The following is a 19471-nucleotide window of genomic DNA, read 5'->3' on the forward strand; positions in this document are numbered from 1 at the left end:
TCCTATGTATCAAGGATCTCAGAGTAGTAAAACAGTCCTAACTGGCTCAACAATCTTAGAGTGACACAAATTTGGTCCTCCTCTTAGGAGTTGGAGTAAGAGCATTTATTCAATTTTTCTAATTTAGGAAACTATTCCTAACTTCACCAGGATTTAGGAGAAGTCATGAGTTGTTCTAACTCACTAACAGCTGCCAGAAAATGAAGAAAAAGTGAACATCAAGCTTGTATAATGTCTGCCTGATGGTAGGAGTGTAAACAAACTGTGTTCAGGTAGGGTGCTTTCCTTTTTAATGCTGTGAGCCCTCCTGATGATTTTCCCGTGGTAAACTGATGTCATTCATTCTCAAACATGAACTCTTAATTCCTTGCTGGGTGTAGGTTTAGGATGTTTCTCAACTACTTTCGGGATTAATAAAGTATCTATCTATCTATCTACTGTCCTACTCTGGGGAAGGACAAGTTCTTACTCTACAGTAGTCAGACTTTCAGTGCAATTCCTAGGAGTGATTCTGAGATGTTTGACAAATACAGTTGTGCTTGAAAGTTTGTGAACCCTTTAGAATTTTCTATATTTCTGCATAAATATGACCTAAAACATCATCAGATTTTCATTCAAGTCCTAAAAGTAGATAAAGAGAAACCAGTTAAACAAATGAGACAAAATATTATACTTGGTCATTTATTTATTGAGCAAAATGATCGAATATTACATATTTGTAAGTGGCAACAGTATGTGAACCTCTAGGATTAGCAGTTAGTTTAAAGGTGAAATTAGAGTCAGGTGTTTTCAATGGGATGACAATCAGGTGTGAGTGGGCACCCTGTGTTATTTAAAGAACAGGGATCTATCAAAGTCTGCTCTTCACAACACATGTTTGTGGAAGTGTATCATGGCACAAACAAAGGAGATTTCTGAGGAACTCAGAAAAAGAGTTGTTGATGCTCATCAGGCTGGAAAAGGTTACAAAACCATCTCTAAAGAGTTTGGACTCCACCAATCCACAGTCAGACAGTGTGTACAAATGGAGGAAATTCAAGACCATTGTTACCCTCCCCAGGAGTGGTCGACCAACAAAGATCACTCCAAGAGCAAGGCGTGTAACAGTCGGCGAGGTCACAAAGGACCCCAGGATAACTTCTAAGCAACTGAAGGCCTCTCTCATATTGGCTAATGTTCATGTTCATGAATCCACCATCAGGAGAACACTGAACAACAATGGTGTGCTCGTCTGCAGTTTGCTAAAGATCACGTGGACAAACCAGAAGGCTATTGGAAGAATGTTTTGTGGACGGATGAGACCAAAATAGAACTTTTTGGTTTAAATGAAAAGCATTATGTTTGGAGAAAGGAAAACACTGCATTCCAGCATAAGAACCTTATCCCATCTGTGAAACATGGTGGTGGTAGTATCATGGTTTGGGCCTGTTTTGCTGCATCTGGGCCAGGACGGCTTGCCTTCATTGTTGGAACAATGAATTCTGAATTATATCAGAGAATTCTAAAGGAAAATGTCAGGACATCTGTCCATGAACTGAATCTCAAGAGAAGGTGGGTCATGCAGCAAGACAATGACCCTAAGCACACAAGTCGTTCTACCAAAGAATGGTTAAAGAAGAATAAAGTTAATGTTTTTGAATGGCCAAGTCAAAGTCCTGACCTTAATCCAATCGAAATGTTGTGGAAGGACCTGAAGCGACCAGTTAATGTGAGGAAACCCACCAACATCCCAGAGTTGAAGCTGTTCTGTACGGAGGAATGGGCTAAAATTCCTCCATGCCGGTGTGCAGGACTGATCAACAGTTACCGGAAACGTTTAGTTGCAGTTATTGCTGCAAAGGGGGGTCACACCAGATACTGAAAGCAAAGGTTCACATACTTTTGCCACTCACAAATATGTAGTATTCGATCATTTTGCTCAATAAATAAATGACCAAGTATAATGTTTTTGTCTCATTTGTTTAACTTGTTTCTCTTTATCTACTTTAGGACTTGAGTGAAAATCTGATGATGTTTAAGGTCATATTTATGCAGAAATATAGTAAATTCTAAAGGGTTCACAAACTTTCAAGCACAACTGTATGGGCACTGATCTCATTTCAGATGGACACTTGACATCTTGCTCTCAGAATTCTAACGCTCGCATTCAGAGGCTTACATTCTCAGCACATTGCCCCCCTTGATTGAAACCCGCAAAAAGCTAATAGAGACAACTCACTATGATTACACAGAAAAACTCTAATAATTATATTCTGAATTGTCCTGGTCTAATTCTCATAAACTACAAAAAATTTACTTGGCCCAGCTTTGTGACTTACAGCTGTCCATTTTTAGTTGAGTAAAAGCTGACAGATTTGATTGTGGCGACCACGACCACCATGCACAACGTGACTGGGACAAAGAGCATGATGACATGCTTGGCACCATATTTTAGAGAGAGCTCCTCCACTTCACTGTCGGTGACAGAAACCCGGCTTGATGAGTGGTCTTCGTGATCTGTATTGTTTATCTGGCTTGATGATGAGCGATGCTATGGGGAAAACACAAAAAACAGATATAAAATACATTCAGATAGGAAAGCTTCAAATCATTTAGTCATTGGTTACCTGCTGGAGGCTTTTCCTTCTACAGACATGACATATTAACTGTACAATATGATACAATTTATTTTTGTATAGCCCAAAATCACACAAGAAGTGCTGAAACAGGCTTTAACAGGCCCTGCCTTTTGACATCCCTCAAGCCATGACTCTCTAAGAAGACAAGGAAAAACTCCCAAAAAACCCTTGTAGGCAAAAATGGAAGAAACCTTGGGAAAGGCAGTTCAAAGAGAGACCCCTTTCCAGGTAAGCTGGGCGTGCAGTGGGTGTCAAAAAAAGGGGGTCAATATAACACAATACACAGAACAGAACACAAGAAATCATCAATACAATATAATAGTGAATGAATTAGTATGGTGCAATGTGCCAAATGGTAGGCGGTAAAGGTTTAAAAAAAAAAAAAAAAAAAACAGAGCTAAACAAGGGGTAGAGGAGAGGACATTATCTGGGGCCTGGCAATGGATCAGGATGCAATGAAGACGCATTTAAATCAATCATCAAACCCCTATAAGCAAAACAAGCAGAAAGTCGAAAAAAACAAGCAGAAATCCTAACAATAACTTCATATTTGAACTCTTGCCATCTAAATAAATTTGTACAGTTTCTTTATTTTAGGAATCTCAAAGTTAGGACACTAGTTTATTTGTACTCCATCTTTTTTATTTGCAGCACAGTGATATCACAGGTCATGAATCATGTGACTAGTGAACTGATTTCTTTTCTATGACAATGTGGTAACCATGCAGCTGTGCTACAAAATGGCACCAGCCAAGCAAGAACTTCAAACGTGCAAAATGGCAGTGTAATGTCTGTCATAATTACTGTCATAATGTGAGAAACAAAATTTTAAACATTAACAGCATATCCCTTACAACAGAAAAAAAAAAAACACAGATCTATATGAAAAATATTCTACTGGTGCAGGTCAATGGATCAAATTGCTTTCCTTAGGGACTTAAGGAGAACCAGATTTCTTTTTTATTATTATGACATACATTTTCTGACTCAACATACAAAAAATGTATGAAAACCATTCAAGAACACTTTAGAGGAACAGAACAACTGTTTCAATGTTCCAGTAATCTTAGCAGCTAAAGGCACTTCACGGGGCAACAGCAAACTGGGCTAGCCATTCAATCAGTGACAAGCGGGTATTTCCAGCCCAGCCACTAGGGCCCACGTTATCATCCATCTGTCTTCCTAAATCGCTTATCCAAGGCAGGTTCAAGGGGTTGTGCCGAGCAATCATCGGACGTAAGGCAGGATCAACACCTGAATGTGGCACTAGTCATCACTTGGTAATTAAACACGCACACACAGGGCTTTTCTTTGGTACGTATGGAAAGTTAACAACAATACAACATACCGATGATTAGCCAGACCAATTTGGACCCATGTTGCAGCAACGTAGACAAACAAAGCTCACACACATGCACAAGTACATAAGAAATTTACAACATTATTTCAGATACTTTTTGATTTACAATTATAATAAGTCACTAAATACAATTTATAATATCAGTGTGTTAGGTAACAGCCAATGGTTTGCAAACATACCCTCACTGTCTGACTCTCCTTTTCCCTCTGTGAGCCCGCCGTATCATGGTATGATGGGACAGATGGGCTCTCGGCAGACATAAGGGCTGTCTTCTCATTGCAGAACTCCTCTTCATCAGTGGAGGTATTCATGGAGCCTGTATTCCAGGGAACTATGTTATAAAAAGATAACAATATGGCACTTTTATACATTATACACTGAGGGGTCACTTTATCAGATACACCTAACCCCAACACCACAAATCTCCCCACCTCCCAACTGTTCAGGCATTTACAGCATCACATGTGCTGAAAAGGTTGTTTAAGATGAATGCTGATGTATGAGTGAAATCCACAGAATGAGCAAGACTAAAGTGGCTTTAAATCACGGGTGTCCAGCTCCGGTTCTGGTGGGCCGCAGTGGCTGCAGGTTTTCATTCTAACCCTTTTCCTAATCAGTTTTCACTGTTAATTAACTCCTTTACCCTTCATTTTAATAGCCCTGTTTTTAAGGATTCAGTCCTCTGAATTGATTCGTCTCTTCATTAAATGGCAGCCCAAAAGAAATGAGATGCGAAACGAGCTCACAAGCGACCAGCTAGACTGGGATTTCAAACTCCAACCAAATTCACTTCAACCAGTTTCTTAATGATAGGCCAATTCTTGCTGTTCAATAAGCCGTTATTGAATATCAGGACTTGTTGCTGCTCTCATTGATTTTCTGTTTTTTCTAAGACCATCGTCAAGATGTTTTGGTGACTTGAGCAGACCAACATGACCAAGACCTTCACCTTTCTTTATTTTCAGGTGAGCTGGTCATGTGGCAGCTCATTTTGTGTCTCATTATTGTTTGGCTGCTCATTAAGGAAAAAGAAACAACTAAGGGGGTCCGAGTCACGTCAATTAAAACAAAGGCAAAACAGCAGCAAAAACGGCTCACTAATTAAGAAGGTGGTTAGAAAGAAAACCTGCAGCCACTGTGACCCACCAGGACCGGAGCTGGACAACCCTGCTTTAAATGTTACTGAACAACAAATATGCAAGAATAAATTTCTGCTTCAACCCCAACACAGCCAGGCAGAGACACGACTTCAGCACAGCACACATTTATTTTCATTTGGGTAGTGCTTCTCCCTCGCTCCCCTCAACTACACAGTACATCAAGCGCCAAATATACAGTTTTATGTTCATCCTTTTGTCTCCCTTTGTCGCTCTGCCTCCACCCCCAGTATACTTCGTCCTCTTCCACCTAACTCCCTGAATGGAGTGAGGCGGCTCCTTTTAAGCAAGCCTTTGGAGTGTTCCAGGTGTCTCATTAATCACTCCCAGGTGTGCTGAAAGTCCAAAGTAGGGCTCTGCAGCTCCCCCTGGCAGCCCCCACAGAACCCAACAGGGCTATGCCAAACTCCAACTCCCAGCGTGCCCTGCGGGAATCGATGGTGAAACAGCCATCCAGGAAGGCTGACCTCTACTGTCCTGGGGAGGTGGTGCCTTGCAGATGCTCTCTCCCCCCTGGTCCTTCCATCCACTTGGTGTCCCAGGCCAGGTAATGGCCGTGGCTGCCTGTCACAACGCACATATGTGAATGTGTCTTGATCCTCGCTTGTTTGCCACCCTGAAACAACCATATATGTCTAGGTTATTCTGTAGGACCAAGGTATGTCAACCTTTAGATAGATAGATAGATAGATAGATAGATAGATAGATAGATAGATAGATAGATAGATAGATAGATAGATAAGATACTTTATAGTGTCTAGATTACATCCGGGAACACTGTGAAATGTCTCCACCTTTATATGTCTAGGTTATTATCGGGTACCAAGGTATGTTAGACTTTCATGCCTTGGTTATATCCGAGGGAACCTGTGAATTGTTCATTCCAAAGCTAGTGAGTCCCTATGAGAAGTACTGAGTAGTCATAGGCTATGCATGCATCACTCATAATCAGTTCTTAAGTGGATTGTCTAGGTGTGTGTGTTAACTTTAGGTTGTAAGAGCATGACAATCTATAATGAACTTGGTGAGTCCCATTCACCCCACGATAATTTATCTCCCAAGCAGCCTTAGTAATAAAGAAAACCATCTGAATCTAGTCTTCTTGCTATATAAGACCTCTGTGGCACGCGGCTGGGGGTGGTGCCCAGCTGGGACGCCCAGGAGGACAGGAGGAGGGCTCATTCCTCCTCCGGACCACTAGGGGGCAGCCGCCCTGGTTCCTTTGAGGGCCACGGGTGCAGGGCTTGGAAGCCCAATCCTGTAGGGGCCCGTGGTCTCCGCCAGGGGGCGCCCCCATGCCTGAAGGACCCGGAACCCCAACACTTCCGCCACACCAGGAAGTACTGGGGGGAAGAAGATTGGGAACACCTGGAGGGCTTCCGGGCACTTATAAAAGGGGCCGCCTCCCTGCAAAGAAGGACTGGAGTCGGGTGAGGAGTGGACAAGGTTTTGGAAGCAGGAGAGAGGAGGCGGCCTGACGAGCAGGCAGAGAGAGTGAGAGCCTGGACTTTGGGGGAGATTGGTGCTTTGGCACTGGGTTGGTGCACTTTATCGAACTGTATATTAGTGTAAATAAACGTGTGGTGGACTTGAATATGGTGTCCGTCTGTCTGTGTCCGGGCAGCTTATCACACCTCACAACAATATCAAATGAAGACTACTTGTTTAGTAAAGTGTTTTGCTCTTGTACTTGCTATGAAAGATAACATAACATAAAAGGTTCAATGTTATTGGGGAGACGAAACCTATCCTGAGTGTAATGAGTGAGTGCTAGGTAGGAACTAGTCCTGGACAGTAAGGCTAGTTCACTGCATGGCTAGTTTGGAAATGCCAATCAATCTAACACAATTGCCTTTGTGAATGTGGGAGGAAAAAAAAAAAAACAAAACCCAAAAGACAAAGGCAGAATATTCAAATTTCACACAAACAATGACTGGGGCACAACTCAATGCCAGGATCTGTGAAACAGCTGCACTAACCACTGCACAAGTGTGATGCCCAAGATGAAAGGTAACCTACAGAATATTGAATAACTTCAAACTTCAGTTCAGATTTGCCAGTTGCTTTGTAAAATGAATTCAAAGAGCAGTCTCCATCCTAGGCATTATATAGAGGGACTGTGACACAAACCATATCCACCTATAGAGGATATCTCAAACTACTTTCACTTTTTGGAACAAAAGACAGGGCTAATAAAATTCTGCATTTTTTTTTCTGTGAAGTAATACAAAAAGGGATTACTTCCCTCAACTTATGTTAATTTCCTTTTAACAGTCAAACAAATTCAACAAACTACAATCTGTCAACTGTACTTCAAAGTGGAACTTAACCGATAAGAACCAGTCTGTATGAACCAAACCTATTTGTTGAAAGAAATAACTCAACTGCCAACTGATTATGGAGTAACAGTGATAAAGCTTTCCACTTCTGTAATTGTGTGCATTGAGGTTGCAGGGCTCAAAAGAAAGGAGCTCACTTTGAAGAAGAGAAACGCTCTTAGTCAGAAGGTTGATTTGTCACTTGAGCCAACTGAGTTCCCCTTTGTCTCGATTAGCTAAAGCTGGATTCACAGTACATGACTTGCAGTTGGAGGGCATGTTAAACTTTGTGACTGCATTTGCTGGATCTCATTGCCTTGAGGGTTTAAGATTACATGACTAAAAATCACAGGGGGTGGCAGACTATAGGACTTCTCAGCAACTGCCAGCACCAATTGTTGACAAATGCTTTCCAGCCACAGTCTCTGTCCATCTTTTTCAATTTTCCATTCTGTTGTGTTATCACAAACACAACACATCAGACAGTCAAGTCTCTCTTCTGTTTTCACAGTTCAAAATACTCATCTTAAATCTTTCCTTGTGCCATACTGTATGCATAACTCATGTTCTCTGTACCAGTTTAAACCTCTTTTCGGCTCAAAACCCACTGGCTGTCTCCTCTTACATACGCAGGAATCCACCCCTATGACTTAAGACACAAATAATCTAGATTGTCACCAACTGCTAAGACAGAGTCACTGGAGATATCATATTATATGATTGTCCCTGACGCACTAAGATGTAAATGAAGGCTATGATGTAAATGTAAATTGCGATAACAAAGGCTTAGAATTTTGACAAATGAGAGGAGAACATGCAGTACCTCCAGCTCTTTTGTTTAGCTAATCTGTCCCAATATCTCATGCAGATTCTTCTTAAAGGTTGTTATGGTTTTTGCTTCAATTGCTTGGCTTACTGGTTGTTCCAGAATGCCCCCACTGGGCAATGTTCTTATGTATTGTAGATATCTTTATTATTTTGTTGTTTTTTTAGGCTGTGTTTTAGAGCAGTGTTTCTTAAACTGTGAGTCGTGATCACTCCTGGATGAAATACTGCCCACCCCAGGCACTCCAACAATCACACTCGATTCAAGGCAGCAGCACTGCATAGATAATCCTGGATGACCTCTCAAACCCCTTCTCTGAAGATGAAGCTTGAGTAAACATGGAGGAAAAGCACAGAGGATCACGCTTGATTCATCTAACACCTTGATGCTCTGGTGATTACACAGCAAACACCCAACCCCTTTGATAATCATGCTCGATTCACCCTGAGGGGGACCACCCCACTTCGCCCATTCAGATAACTGTGCTAAATTCATGGTGGCTTACAAATACACTGGCATGTGAAAAACTGTGTTGTGACACCAAAAAGGTTGGGAAACGATGTTTTAGAAGATTCGATGCAGTGGGTCTTGTGATAAGTTGGGGTGTCCACTTTCACTCAGACATCACAGATGACTGCACAGTGGTTTGATTAGGCAATGGTGGTGGTGCTGGTAGCACAAGGCAAAGGCAATCCAGAAAAGAAAATATAGAACAGTAGAGATCTACTTTATCAATGACTTTGAGGATTTTGAAAACCTGGAGTAGGTGCTCATTCAGTCTCCTCTGCTCGAAACTAAACAGGTTTAATTCTCCTAGTCTCTCACAGTATAACACACCCTTCAGTCCTGGAATGGACCCAACTGCTCTGCTCTTGACAGCTTCAAGCGTTGCTATGTCTTTCTTGCAGTGTCGCGATCAGAACTGCACATAATGCTCCAGATGTGGTCTAACTAGTGCATTATATAGTCTGAGCATAATATCCATTGATTTATATTAAACAGTTCTTATAAAATAACCTAAAATTTTATTAGTTTCTGCACATTGACGAAAATGTGGTGTTGATATAAACCTTCAAATCCTTTTCATACCAAGTTCCATGCAAGCAAAGAGAATCTGGCTACATATAATACAGAACATATAAATATATAAAATCTCTACAGGAAGGTGTTATGGGTCTTGGTACAGAGAAACACGGGTGGGGGGGGAATACTATAGATGAAGCACAGCCCCCAATCCAGCCCCAATTTCAATCTCTTGAGTAGAAAAGAACTCACTGGAAGAAACCTAATGTCACTTCTGGTTTGATCTTGTCAGCCTTACCTCTTGTGGCTTGTTCTGTATACATAGCACCACCTCACCAGAAGATGGAGTTCATTTTGACACCAGCTTCTCAGAAAGACAAAGTTCTCCTAACCAGAAGCTTTTAATAGATCACAGAAAGCTGTGAAGGCTGGCGACAATCACCAGAACTACCCCCTTTGATTTCTTTCTTTTTTCACTTATTATCTTGACATTAAGCAGTTTATATGTACTTGCTTCAACAGTATATATAGGGTATTTGGATTAGAACAGGAATGCTTCACATATTTAAGCTTTCCATGTGCGCAAGACTAATAGAATCACCATATACAAATATGATATACAATGATTACCAGGAGTTGACATGGAGGTTAGTGCTGCCAGGCCATGTCTATTGCTGCTTCTGTAGAATTTACATGTTCTCTATTTATGTAAGCAAGTTTTCCTCCCCCCAAAATTTGCAAATTAGGCATATTTCTGACTCCAAATCTGGGATGACATGACTGAGTATGGTGTGTGTTTGAATGTGCTTCTTGTTTCCTTTTGTCTATAGTTGCCAAGACATACTCTGACCCTACATGAACGTAAAACGATTAAGCAGCTTCACTGGTGGATGAGTAGTATAATTATGCATCATTAATAAAGGAAGGCAATAGGGAATTCCAAAATTTGTTCTAATTTGTTACAAGTCGCTAACAAAAAGTGAACTGCGAGTACTGATCTGTCCAGGCAGAAGTTTAAAGGGACATAATACTCACTAATCACAGTGCCAGAAAGAGTGGTGATAAACTGCAAGTGGATTAGTTCACATAAGTGTGGTGATACATTGTTTGCGGATTAGTTCACACAAGTAAGAATTTTACTGTGCTCTGACCTTCTGACAATACTAAAAGCCTAAGAACTCCTACTTCTTCCGTCTCTGCTTAGTATTGCATTGTTACATGAAGCTGGAGTCAATTCAGAGTGTATCAGAAGTAAAGCAAAAAACAGTCTCTGATGGAGCACTCACAAAAGTGCTTGAACATTATTAGTCTGATTCAGTGGGGCTGTCTTTAGTGTGGAATGTGCATGCTGTCCCTTTTTGTCATTTTCAAAACATGATAAAGATGGCTGATAGCTCTAAAATGAATCACCGAGTGCACATATTTTTTTCCCCCACTTAAAATCCCCCCCCCCCCCAAAAAAAACCCATCAGGTATCTAAAAATAAAACTAAAGAAAATAATAAAGTGCAGTGAGCCATCTATCCATTTATTAAACCCACTTTGTCTTGAACACGGCTGTGGGGAAGCTAGAGCTCATCCCAGCAAGTATCTTTATAGGGCAAGAACAATCTTTGCTCAGGACACCACTTCACCGCCAGGTGAACACACAAATATACACACATTCTGTATATCAAGGGCCATTTTTTGTAAACAATGTTATCACTTTTTAAGACAAAATAGAAAATTCTAAAAGAGACAATGTATCATTGCCAGTTCACCTAACTGCATGCCTTTGGATTGTGGGAGGAAATTGGAGCACCTGGACAAACCTCAGCCAGGGAGAACAAGCAAACTCCACGCAAGCTGCACCCAGGATGTGAACACTGGGCTCTTTGTCACGAGGCACCAGCGCTAGCATAGTAGCTCATTAAGGGGATTAAGCAGGCCCGAAAAAGAAAAACTGAACGGACATTTCCCAAATGAGAGGACCACTTAGTCCATCAATCACTTTTCGTTTGTTTAGCCCTTGGCTACTCGTCTTAACACTGTACGTCATTCAAACATAAAGGAACCCGTTCGAATCTCTGTTTTCCAGTACTGGGACTGCTAGCTTGTTTCCTATGCTGATAACATTTTTTTTCTTGAAATAGTATGATTAAGTTAACTTGTGACTGCTACACACGAAGACAAGAGGGGACTGAAAAACGTGCGAACACAGCGACTCTGGATTAAGCAGGCGAACGGCTTGAATCTTGCTGCTTAGTTATGTCTTACGCATACTTATTTAGTTATAATCATTACCGGAATTTGTAATGAGTACTCTGCTAACACAAAACATTCCTGCCAACTAGAACTACGATGTGTTGGCTTTCAGTTTAATAAGACTCGTGTATGTCTTGCGCTTGTGGTTTACCGCGTATCAGTTCTGGCTTTGAAAATAAACGTACGAAACTAATGGTGTTAATTTAGCGGCGATTTATGCTATATAAAATAAAGCTGAAGTTACTAACAAACTCCGAACGCGTTAAGTGAAACCCTTATCGTTGCCGTTCTTGTCACACAATCATTCCACCTCACATAGGTTTAAACATTGTGGTCGTCATCCGGAAGTTTAGAATTAGGGCGCCTATCTTATCTTTCGGTATATTCACCATGGAAACCGCAGCGAAGTCGGCACTAAATTCTGTATTGCAATTGCACGACTTTTCTTTGGACCGATCCATGGCGTTTCTGTTTTCGCTCGCTTACCTGTGGTCCTGCCAATGCTCCGCCGTCCTCTTGGAAGATTCACATAACACCACCAATTGCTGCTCTTTTACGATGTGCGTCACGGAAACACCAGTCTTCGAAGCGATTAAGAGAAAAAACTGTACACACATACTAGAAACTCCAGTCTTGTGAGAAGTCAGCTGAGAGTGAACCGGTCATCTGATCAAACATCTGCTTGGCGCCTGCGCTCTGCTTAAACCTGCCCTCAGGGCGGTGCGAAGATCATCGAGTCTCCTGCCCCATCATTATGAAAACATATGAAAAATGAAATAAAAAAATAATTGGAGGGTATAATATCTCCAGCTTGCAAGACGATTACTGAACGTTTATACGCTTCTTCCTGGAAATGTCGCGATGACAACAGATCGGCCAATGCAGACATATATAGTTCACTAATATTTTTCATCCCCTTCTGAGGAATGCCCCCGAGAGATGCACTCATCCCAAAGGGACCTATCTGTATAGTCCAGATGTCTTGGTCATCTCAAATGTCACTCTTAATGTGGAGGAGCAGCAATTCCCTATTCCCTTAAGAACTACAAAGATCCTTGGAAACCTCAGAAGCCCAGTTGAATCAGCTGGTACTCTTGATCTTGTTGTACGCACAGTGACCAGTAAACAGAGCGTTTTGTGTAAGGACTTAACAGTAGATTCAGAAATTATCCGACCCCTTCACTTCCTGCACATTTTATTGTGCTGGGATCTAACCCTGGATGGGGTGTCAGGACCTCACAAGGCAGACTTCACACACCCAGTATTGTTATATTGAGCTCTAAAATGGTATTTGTTAGTCAGGGTATTAATTTACATCCTGATCTTGGAATGTAAATTATTTGGACAACACTTTAGAGCACAGGTGTCGAACTCTGGTCCTGGAGGGCCGCAGTGGCTGCAGGTTTTCATTCTAACCATCTTCTTCATTGGTGACCATTTTTTTGCTGTTGATTAACTTCTTTTGCCTTAATTTTAATTAACTTGACTCAGGCTCCTTTGTTGTTTCTTTTTCCTTAATTAGCAGCAAAACAATAATGAGACACAAAACGAGCTGTCCACACGACCAGCTATCCACAATATCTGAAAATAAAGAAAGGTAAAGGTCTCAGTAAGGCTGATCTCTCAGATCACCAAAACATTTTGACGGTGTTCTTAGAAAAAACAGAAAATCAACAGTTTTGGAAATGTCTGCTGTGCCAGAATGAGATCAGCAACAAGCCATGGAACTAAAGAAAGAGTTTAATTAACAGCAAGAATCAGCTTCTCAGTAAGAAACTGGTTGGAGTGAAATTGGTTGGAGTTTGAAGCCCAAATTTAGCTGGTTATCTGTTGGCTCGTTTCTCGTCTCATTTCTGTTTGGCTGTCATTTAATGAAGAAATTAATCAATTCAGAGCACTGAATCCTTAAAAACAGGGCTATTAAAACAAAGGGCAAATTAGTTAATTAGCAGTGAAAACTTATCACTGATTAGGAAAAGGGTTAGAATGAAAACCTGTAGACACTGCGGCCCTCCAGACCCGGAGTTCGACACCCCTGCTTTAGAGGAACACACTTAAGGGTTTTGCTATAGTGAATCTAATAGTCTCATAACAGAAACAAATCCTTTGTCAAGGTCGTGTTACATAGAAGTTACTGTCTAATACAAGCACTTAGGTAGTCCCAACTCTAAAGTTTCATCTATCTTCACCAAGGGCTGATATTTTGACCCTTTCTGCACACTTCATAGTGTTTTAGATTTAATTTTAAATGGATATATCTGCCAATTATATCAATAAATCTTTACTCAATAGCTCATAATAACAACAGCTGTGTATATAAGGTCCCAAAATTCATAGTGCATGTCAGGTCAAAAATCAAGCCATAAAGTCTAAGGAACTCTCCATAGACTTTTGCAATCAAACTGTGATGACTCACAGATCTATCTATCTATCTATCTATCTATCTATCTATCTATCTATCTATCTATCTATCTATCTATCTATCTATCTATCTATCTATCTATCTACAGTGCATCCGGAAAGTATTCACAGCGCATCACTTTTTCCACATTTTGTTATGTTACAGCCTTATTCCAAAGTGGATTAAATTCATTTTTTTCCTCAGAAGTCTACACACAACACCTTATAATGACAATGTGAAAAAAGTTTACTTGAGATTTTTGCAAATTTATTAAAAATAAAAAAATTGAGAAAGCACATGTACATAAGTATTCACAGCCTTTGCCATGAAGCTCGAAATTGAGCTCAGATGCATCCTGTTTCCCCTGATCATCATTGAGATGTTTCTGCAGCTTAATTGGAGTCCACCTGTGGTAAATTCAGTTGACTGGACATGATTTGGAAAGGCACAGACTTGTCTATATAAGGTCCCACAGTTGACGGTTTATGTCAGAGCACAAACCAAGCATGAAGTCAAAGGAATTGTCTGTAGACCTCTGAGACAGGATTGACTCGAGGCACAAATCTGGGGAAGGTTACAGAAAAATTTCTGCTGCTTTGAAGGTCCCAATGAGCACAGTGGCCTCCATAATCCGTAAGTGAAGAAGTTTGAAACCACCAGGACTCTTCCTAGAGCTGGACGGCCATCTAAACTGAGCGATTGGGGGAGAAGGGCCTTAGTCAGGAAGGGGACCAAGAACCCAATGGTCACTCTGTCAGAGCTCCAGAGGTCCTCTGTGGAGAGAGGAGAACCTTCCAGAAGGACAACCATCTCTGCAGCAATCCACCAATCAGGCCTGTATGGTAGAGTGGCCAGATGGAAGCCACTCCTTAGTAAAAGGCACATGGCAGCCCGCCTGGAGTTTGCCAAAAGGGACCTGAAGGACTCTCAGACCATGAGAAAGAAAATTCGCTGGTCTGATGAGGCAAAGATTGAACACTTTGGCATGAATGCCAGGCGTCACGTTTGGAGGAAACCTGGCACCATCCCTACAGTGAAGCATGGTGGTGGCAGCATCATGCTGTGGGGATGTTTTTCAGTGGCAGGAACTGGGAGACTAGTCAGGATAAAGGGAAAGATGACTGCCGCAATGTACAGAGACATCCTGGATGAAAACATGCTCCAGAGCGCAGGTCTTGACCTCAGACTGGGGCGACGGTTCATCTTTCAGCAGGACAACGACCCTAAGCACACAGCCAAGATATCAAAGGAGTGGCTTCAGGACAACTCTGTGAATGTCCTTGAGTGGACCAGCCAGAGCCCAGACTTGAATCCAATTGAACATCTCTGGAGAGATCTTAAAATGGCTGTGCACCATCCAACCTGATGGAGCTTGAGAGGTGCTGCAAAGAGGAATGGGCGAAACTGGCCAAGGATAGGTGTGCCGAGCTTGTGGCATCATATTCAAAAAGACTTGAGGCTGTAATTGCTGCCAAAGGTGCATCGACAAAGTATTGAGCAAAGGCCGTGAATACTTATGTACATGTGATTTCTCAGGTTTTTTATTTTTAATAAATTTGCAAAAACCTCAAGTAAACTTTTTTCACGTTGTCATTATGGGTTGTTGTGTGCAGAATTCTGAGGAAAAAAATGAATTTAATCCATTTTGGAATAAGGCTGTAACATAACAAAATGTGGAAAAAGTGATGCGCTGTGAATACTTTCCAGATGCACTGTATCTATTATATACAGCCTTATCTATCTATCTATCTATCTATCTATCTATCTATCTATCTATCTATCTATCTATCTATCTATCTATCTATCTATCATGGTTTGTTGAGTGATGACTTAAATTTAAAGTTGCCATATTTGGACCCCCAACCTTTCGCAATTTGCAATATATAAATATACACTACATATGTTTTTTGGTGGATTATGTATTTATCAACTTACCTTTCATTACTACGGAGCTTAATATTGAATACTATATTATAACTTTTTTCTCACTAATACCATTATAAAAGAATATGGAAAAAGAAGATCCGCTGTGCCAATCCCTAATGGGGGCAGTAGATAGATAGATAGATAGATACTTTATTAATCCCAAGGGGAAATTCACATAAGAATTAGAAGTAGAAGAAGAGAATAGCATGATATAAGAAAAAGATGGATTGATGATAAATAGGCCATACTAATATGAAAACGCGTTGAAGAATGGAGCAAACTGTGGAAGAAAATACAGACACCCCTCACTGGAATGTGTGAGTTCCCCTACAGGTTTATCCGGTTTAGAACAATAAGACAAAGACCTAATTCTTTATGATCCAACTGGGTACAAAAACAGGAATCTTAGTACTAAGAGAAAATATTGAAAAATGATTATGCCATAAAATATAACATGTTGTATTAAGGGGTTATATAAAATAACAAGAAATGCATTTATTATAGTGAATAATAAAATAACAGCATCTGCTTTTAAGCATAAGGTCAGGAGGATATGAAACTCAGACACATGGTAGGTGCACATTGGACCAAGATTCAAATTCAATTCTTACACTACTTAGTTGATTTAGTCTTACTCAGTAATATTCATGTTATGTTGCTGTCCTCTCTTAATATATCCATATTACGCCCCCATGTCCAAATTACTAACCGAGAATGGTAAACCGGATGGCATGGACGCAGGTACACGACGATGGGACCATGAGACGTACTGCGCAGGCGCGTACAGTGAACGTCTCATAAACCGCAAGCGAAGTTATATCCACCACGCACAAAGGAGTTACGGCCCAAAAACAAAAGAGCTCAACTGACGTGAATGAGAAATGAAGCAACAACGCGCCCATAGCTAACGACTACAGACACAGCCACACAAAAAAGAGGATTCTGCGCTGCAGCCCAGATTCAAACGGAAGAGGCTACGGAGGCCCCACAGGTCCACAAAGATGGTACGGAGTGAAGGCGCAGGCGTCACCGCCATATTGTGAGTGGCACTACTGCGGAGTGAAGACGCAGGCGTCACCGCCACATTGTGAGTGGCACTACTGCGGAGTGAAGTTAGGAATAATGTGCTGCTTGGGATTGTACAAACCGCTGAATGCTTTACACCAAATTCAAACACAATACAGCTCAACGATACAAACACGAGCCCACCTGGATAAGATCAATGAATGCGGGCGCCTACAACGCGCGTCTGAAATGCTGCGGGCAAAGCGGGCACGGCTCCAAAACGAACGAGCTCGACTAATGTATTTCAGGATACCCAACACCGGGGGTAGGCGAGCGAAGCGAGCAGGGGGCGGAGCCCCCTTGTACTATACTATACTATATATGTTACAGCCACAACCTGCAGCAGAGCATTCCCTAATCCCAGAGTAAAACATCTGTATAGCAATTGTTTCTTAGTAGCAAATCCAGAAGGGAGTCTCCAAGCACTTGGTTCAGTTCACGCTTATAGCATATTCATCGTGGAGTCAGAATATTTTCAAAGTTCATATGAACGTTCTTTAAGACTCTAGTTTCACAATTCAGCCTAAAGAAATGTTTTGAAGTCAGTTACTTTGTCAATTAATTTCCTGAATGTTATTAATACAATTCAGGGTTGTTGGAGATGGAGCCTAAGTGGACACCAATCCTGTAGGATGGCAGACCATTACAGTGCACACAAGCTCTACCTGCAATCTCTCAATCCAGACTGACAGAATTGCGGTCTCTACCTCTACTTGCAGTTGTTGTGTGATATTCCCCATACTGATATGTCTGTATTTTGCCATATGCTACATAATAAGTTCATGTCACCTTGACTCTGATCAGCATAAACTACTAATAATACTGGACAGAAAACAAAAGTCTAGTATAATCACTACAAGTTATTAACTCCAAAAGCTACCTGAAGTCTATAAAGAAAACAATTGGTGGTGCTGCACATTTTAAAGACATTTGGGTATTAGGTGCATTAAGCATGCCCTGTGGGTGATTGTAAGATTAGCATCCCTTCCAGGGTTAGCTTCTGCCTAGTGATTAATAATGGTGGAATAGGTTTCATTCACTTGCCACCATGAACTGGACAAATCAGAGCTGAAAATAGGGAAATTAATTATTCTTAACAAACAATTCCTGATTGCCCATTTGACCAAAGAAAATTGCATTACACATTTCTCAACATTCCTTGATACTGCAATAAAAGTAATTACCATGCAAACAGTAAACTCACCCTTTATCTCACACTTAACAAATTATGGCATTAATACAGCTTAATACCAAATGAAATCTTATAAACCAAATGATGATGGTCTGAGCCAGTCACTGTGCAGCAGTCAGTATGACTAATCATGTCACCCTGCTCTTTAATTTTTAAGTCAGCAAACCATCCTTACTGTGAAAACAATTCATTTAGAAAATTAAATGGATACTGCTTATCTTGAATTTTCTGTTATCAGCAATCATTGATTTGTTGTAAGTATGTTTTTTAATTTGTCTAAATCTCAGATGTCATTTTCATCATTGTCCCTTTTACTGCCTGGAGTACTAAGGAGTATTATTCTTAAAAATGGTGTTAACCCTCAGTTTCTCTAAAACAACAAAAATTCTCTTAATCCAGTAGCTTCATCAGTAAACAGAACGATACATGTCTATGAGAAACAAGATATATAACAAACTCTTCAGATGCGCAGAATGGCTTTGAATTGTGAAGTTACCTCCATGCTATTAAAGAGATGTGACACTGACTAATAAATAAAAACATAAATAAATTTAACAAATGCTATATTTGAGCCTTTGAGGAAGGTGATGCAGCTTGTTGTGGCTCACACAAACCTGACCTTACAACTTTGGAGATTCATTGCTAACCTCATAATCTACAGACCGATAAACATGCTCATTTAAATTAAACCAACAATAAATGTTCCGTAAAGCGACAGGGACATTGTGGAGTTGCTGTCTGTGTGGAATCTGTTTGGTATTATTTTGCCTGTTTGAATTTTTCCTTGGATATCCTATTTTCCTCCCACATACCCTAGGACATACATTTTTACATGAACTGGTCATTTAAAATTGTTACCTGTGTGGATGTTTGAATGGCCTGTGCTCTGCTTGGTTCCAAACATTTTGGGCAGAGTTGCCAAGATAGACTCCAGCTCCCTTCAACCCTGAACTGTATTTATTGACTATGAGAGCATTATGTTCTATGAAGCAATTACTGATAGGACTCACTATAAGCAATGCTGTATATAGGATGAAGACTAATTACTTTGCTCACTGCAAAGATGTTCATTTGTATCATAGCTAGGTAACGGAATAATTACAAAACATTTGTTATCTCTTTCCCTATGTGCACCTTTCCTCTGTATTCACGTGTGTGTGAACACCACTTCACCAGTGCTCCATCTCTTGAGCACATTACTGATTTGCAGCATTTCACACTCTTTCATTATTTGAGAAGGCGCTCTTCTTGCCTCTTGTGTGGTTTTATACTTGCCATCTTTAAAGGCAACTCTCTCAGCATGACTAATATGCCTTTACTCCAACAACAATCGTCTCACAGT

The 19471-nt window shown here is 40.8% G+C and overlaps 1 protein-coding gene across 1 annotated transcript in view; it reads right to left on the bottom strand.

Moving 5' to 3' along the window:
- The window catches only part of psen2 (presenilin 2), a 49475-nt gene extending 37265 nt beyond the window's left edge, over window positions 1-12210 (bottom strand). The window contains exons 1-3 of the mRNA XM_028821035.2: window positions 12032-12210; window positions 4158-4309; window positions 2319-2530 (exon numbers count right to left, since the gene is read on the bottom strand). Of these exons, the coding sequence (XP_028676868.1) occupies window positions 2319-2530; window positions 4158-4289 (344 nt within the window). The 5' untranslated portion in view covers window positions 4290-4309; window positions 12032-12210. The remainder of the gene's footprint in view (window positions 1-2318; window positions 2531-4157; window positions 4310-12031) is intronic.
- Between the last annotated feature and the right edge of the window lie 7261 nt (window positions 12211-19471).

Source organism: Erpetoichthys calabaricus, chromosome 15 (assembly GCF_900747795.2).
Source record: "Erpetoichthys calabaricus chromosome 15, fErpCal1.3, whole genome shotgun sequence".
In the NCBI taxonomy this organism is placed as follows: Eukaryota; Metazoa; Chordata; class Cladistia; order Polypteriformes; family Polypteridae; genus Erpetoichthys; species Erpetoichthys calabaricus.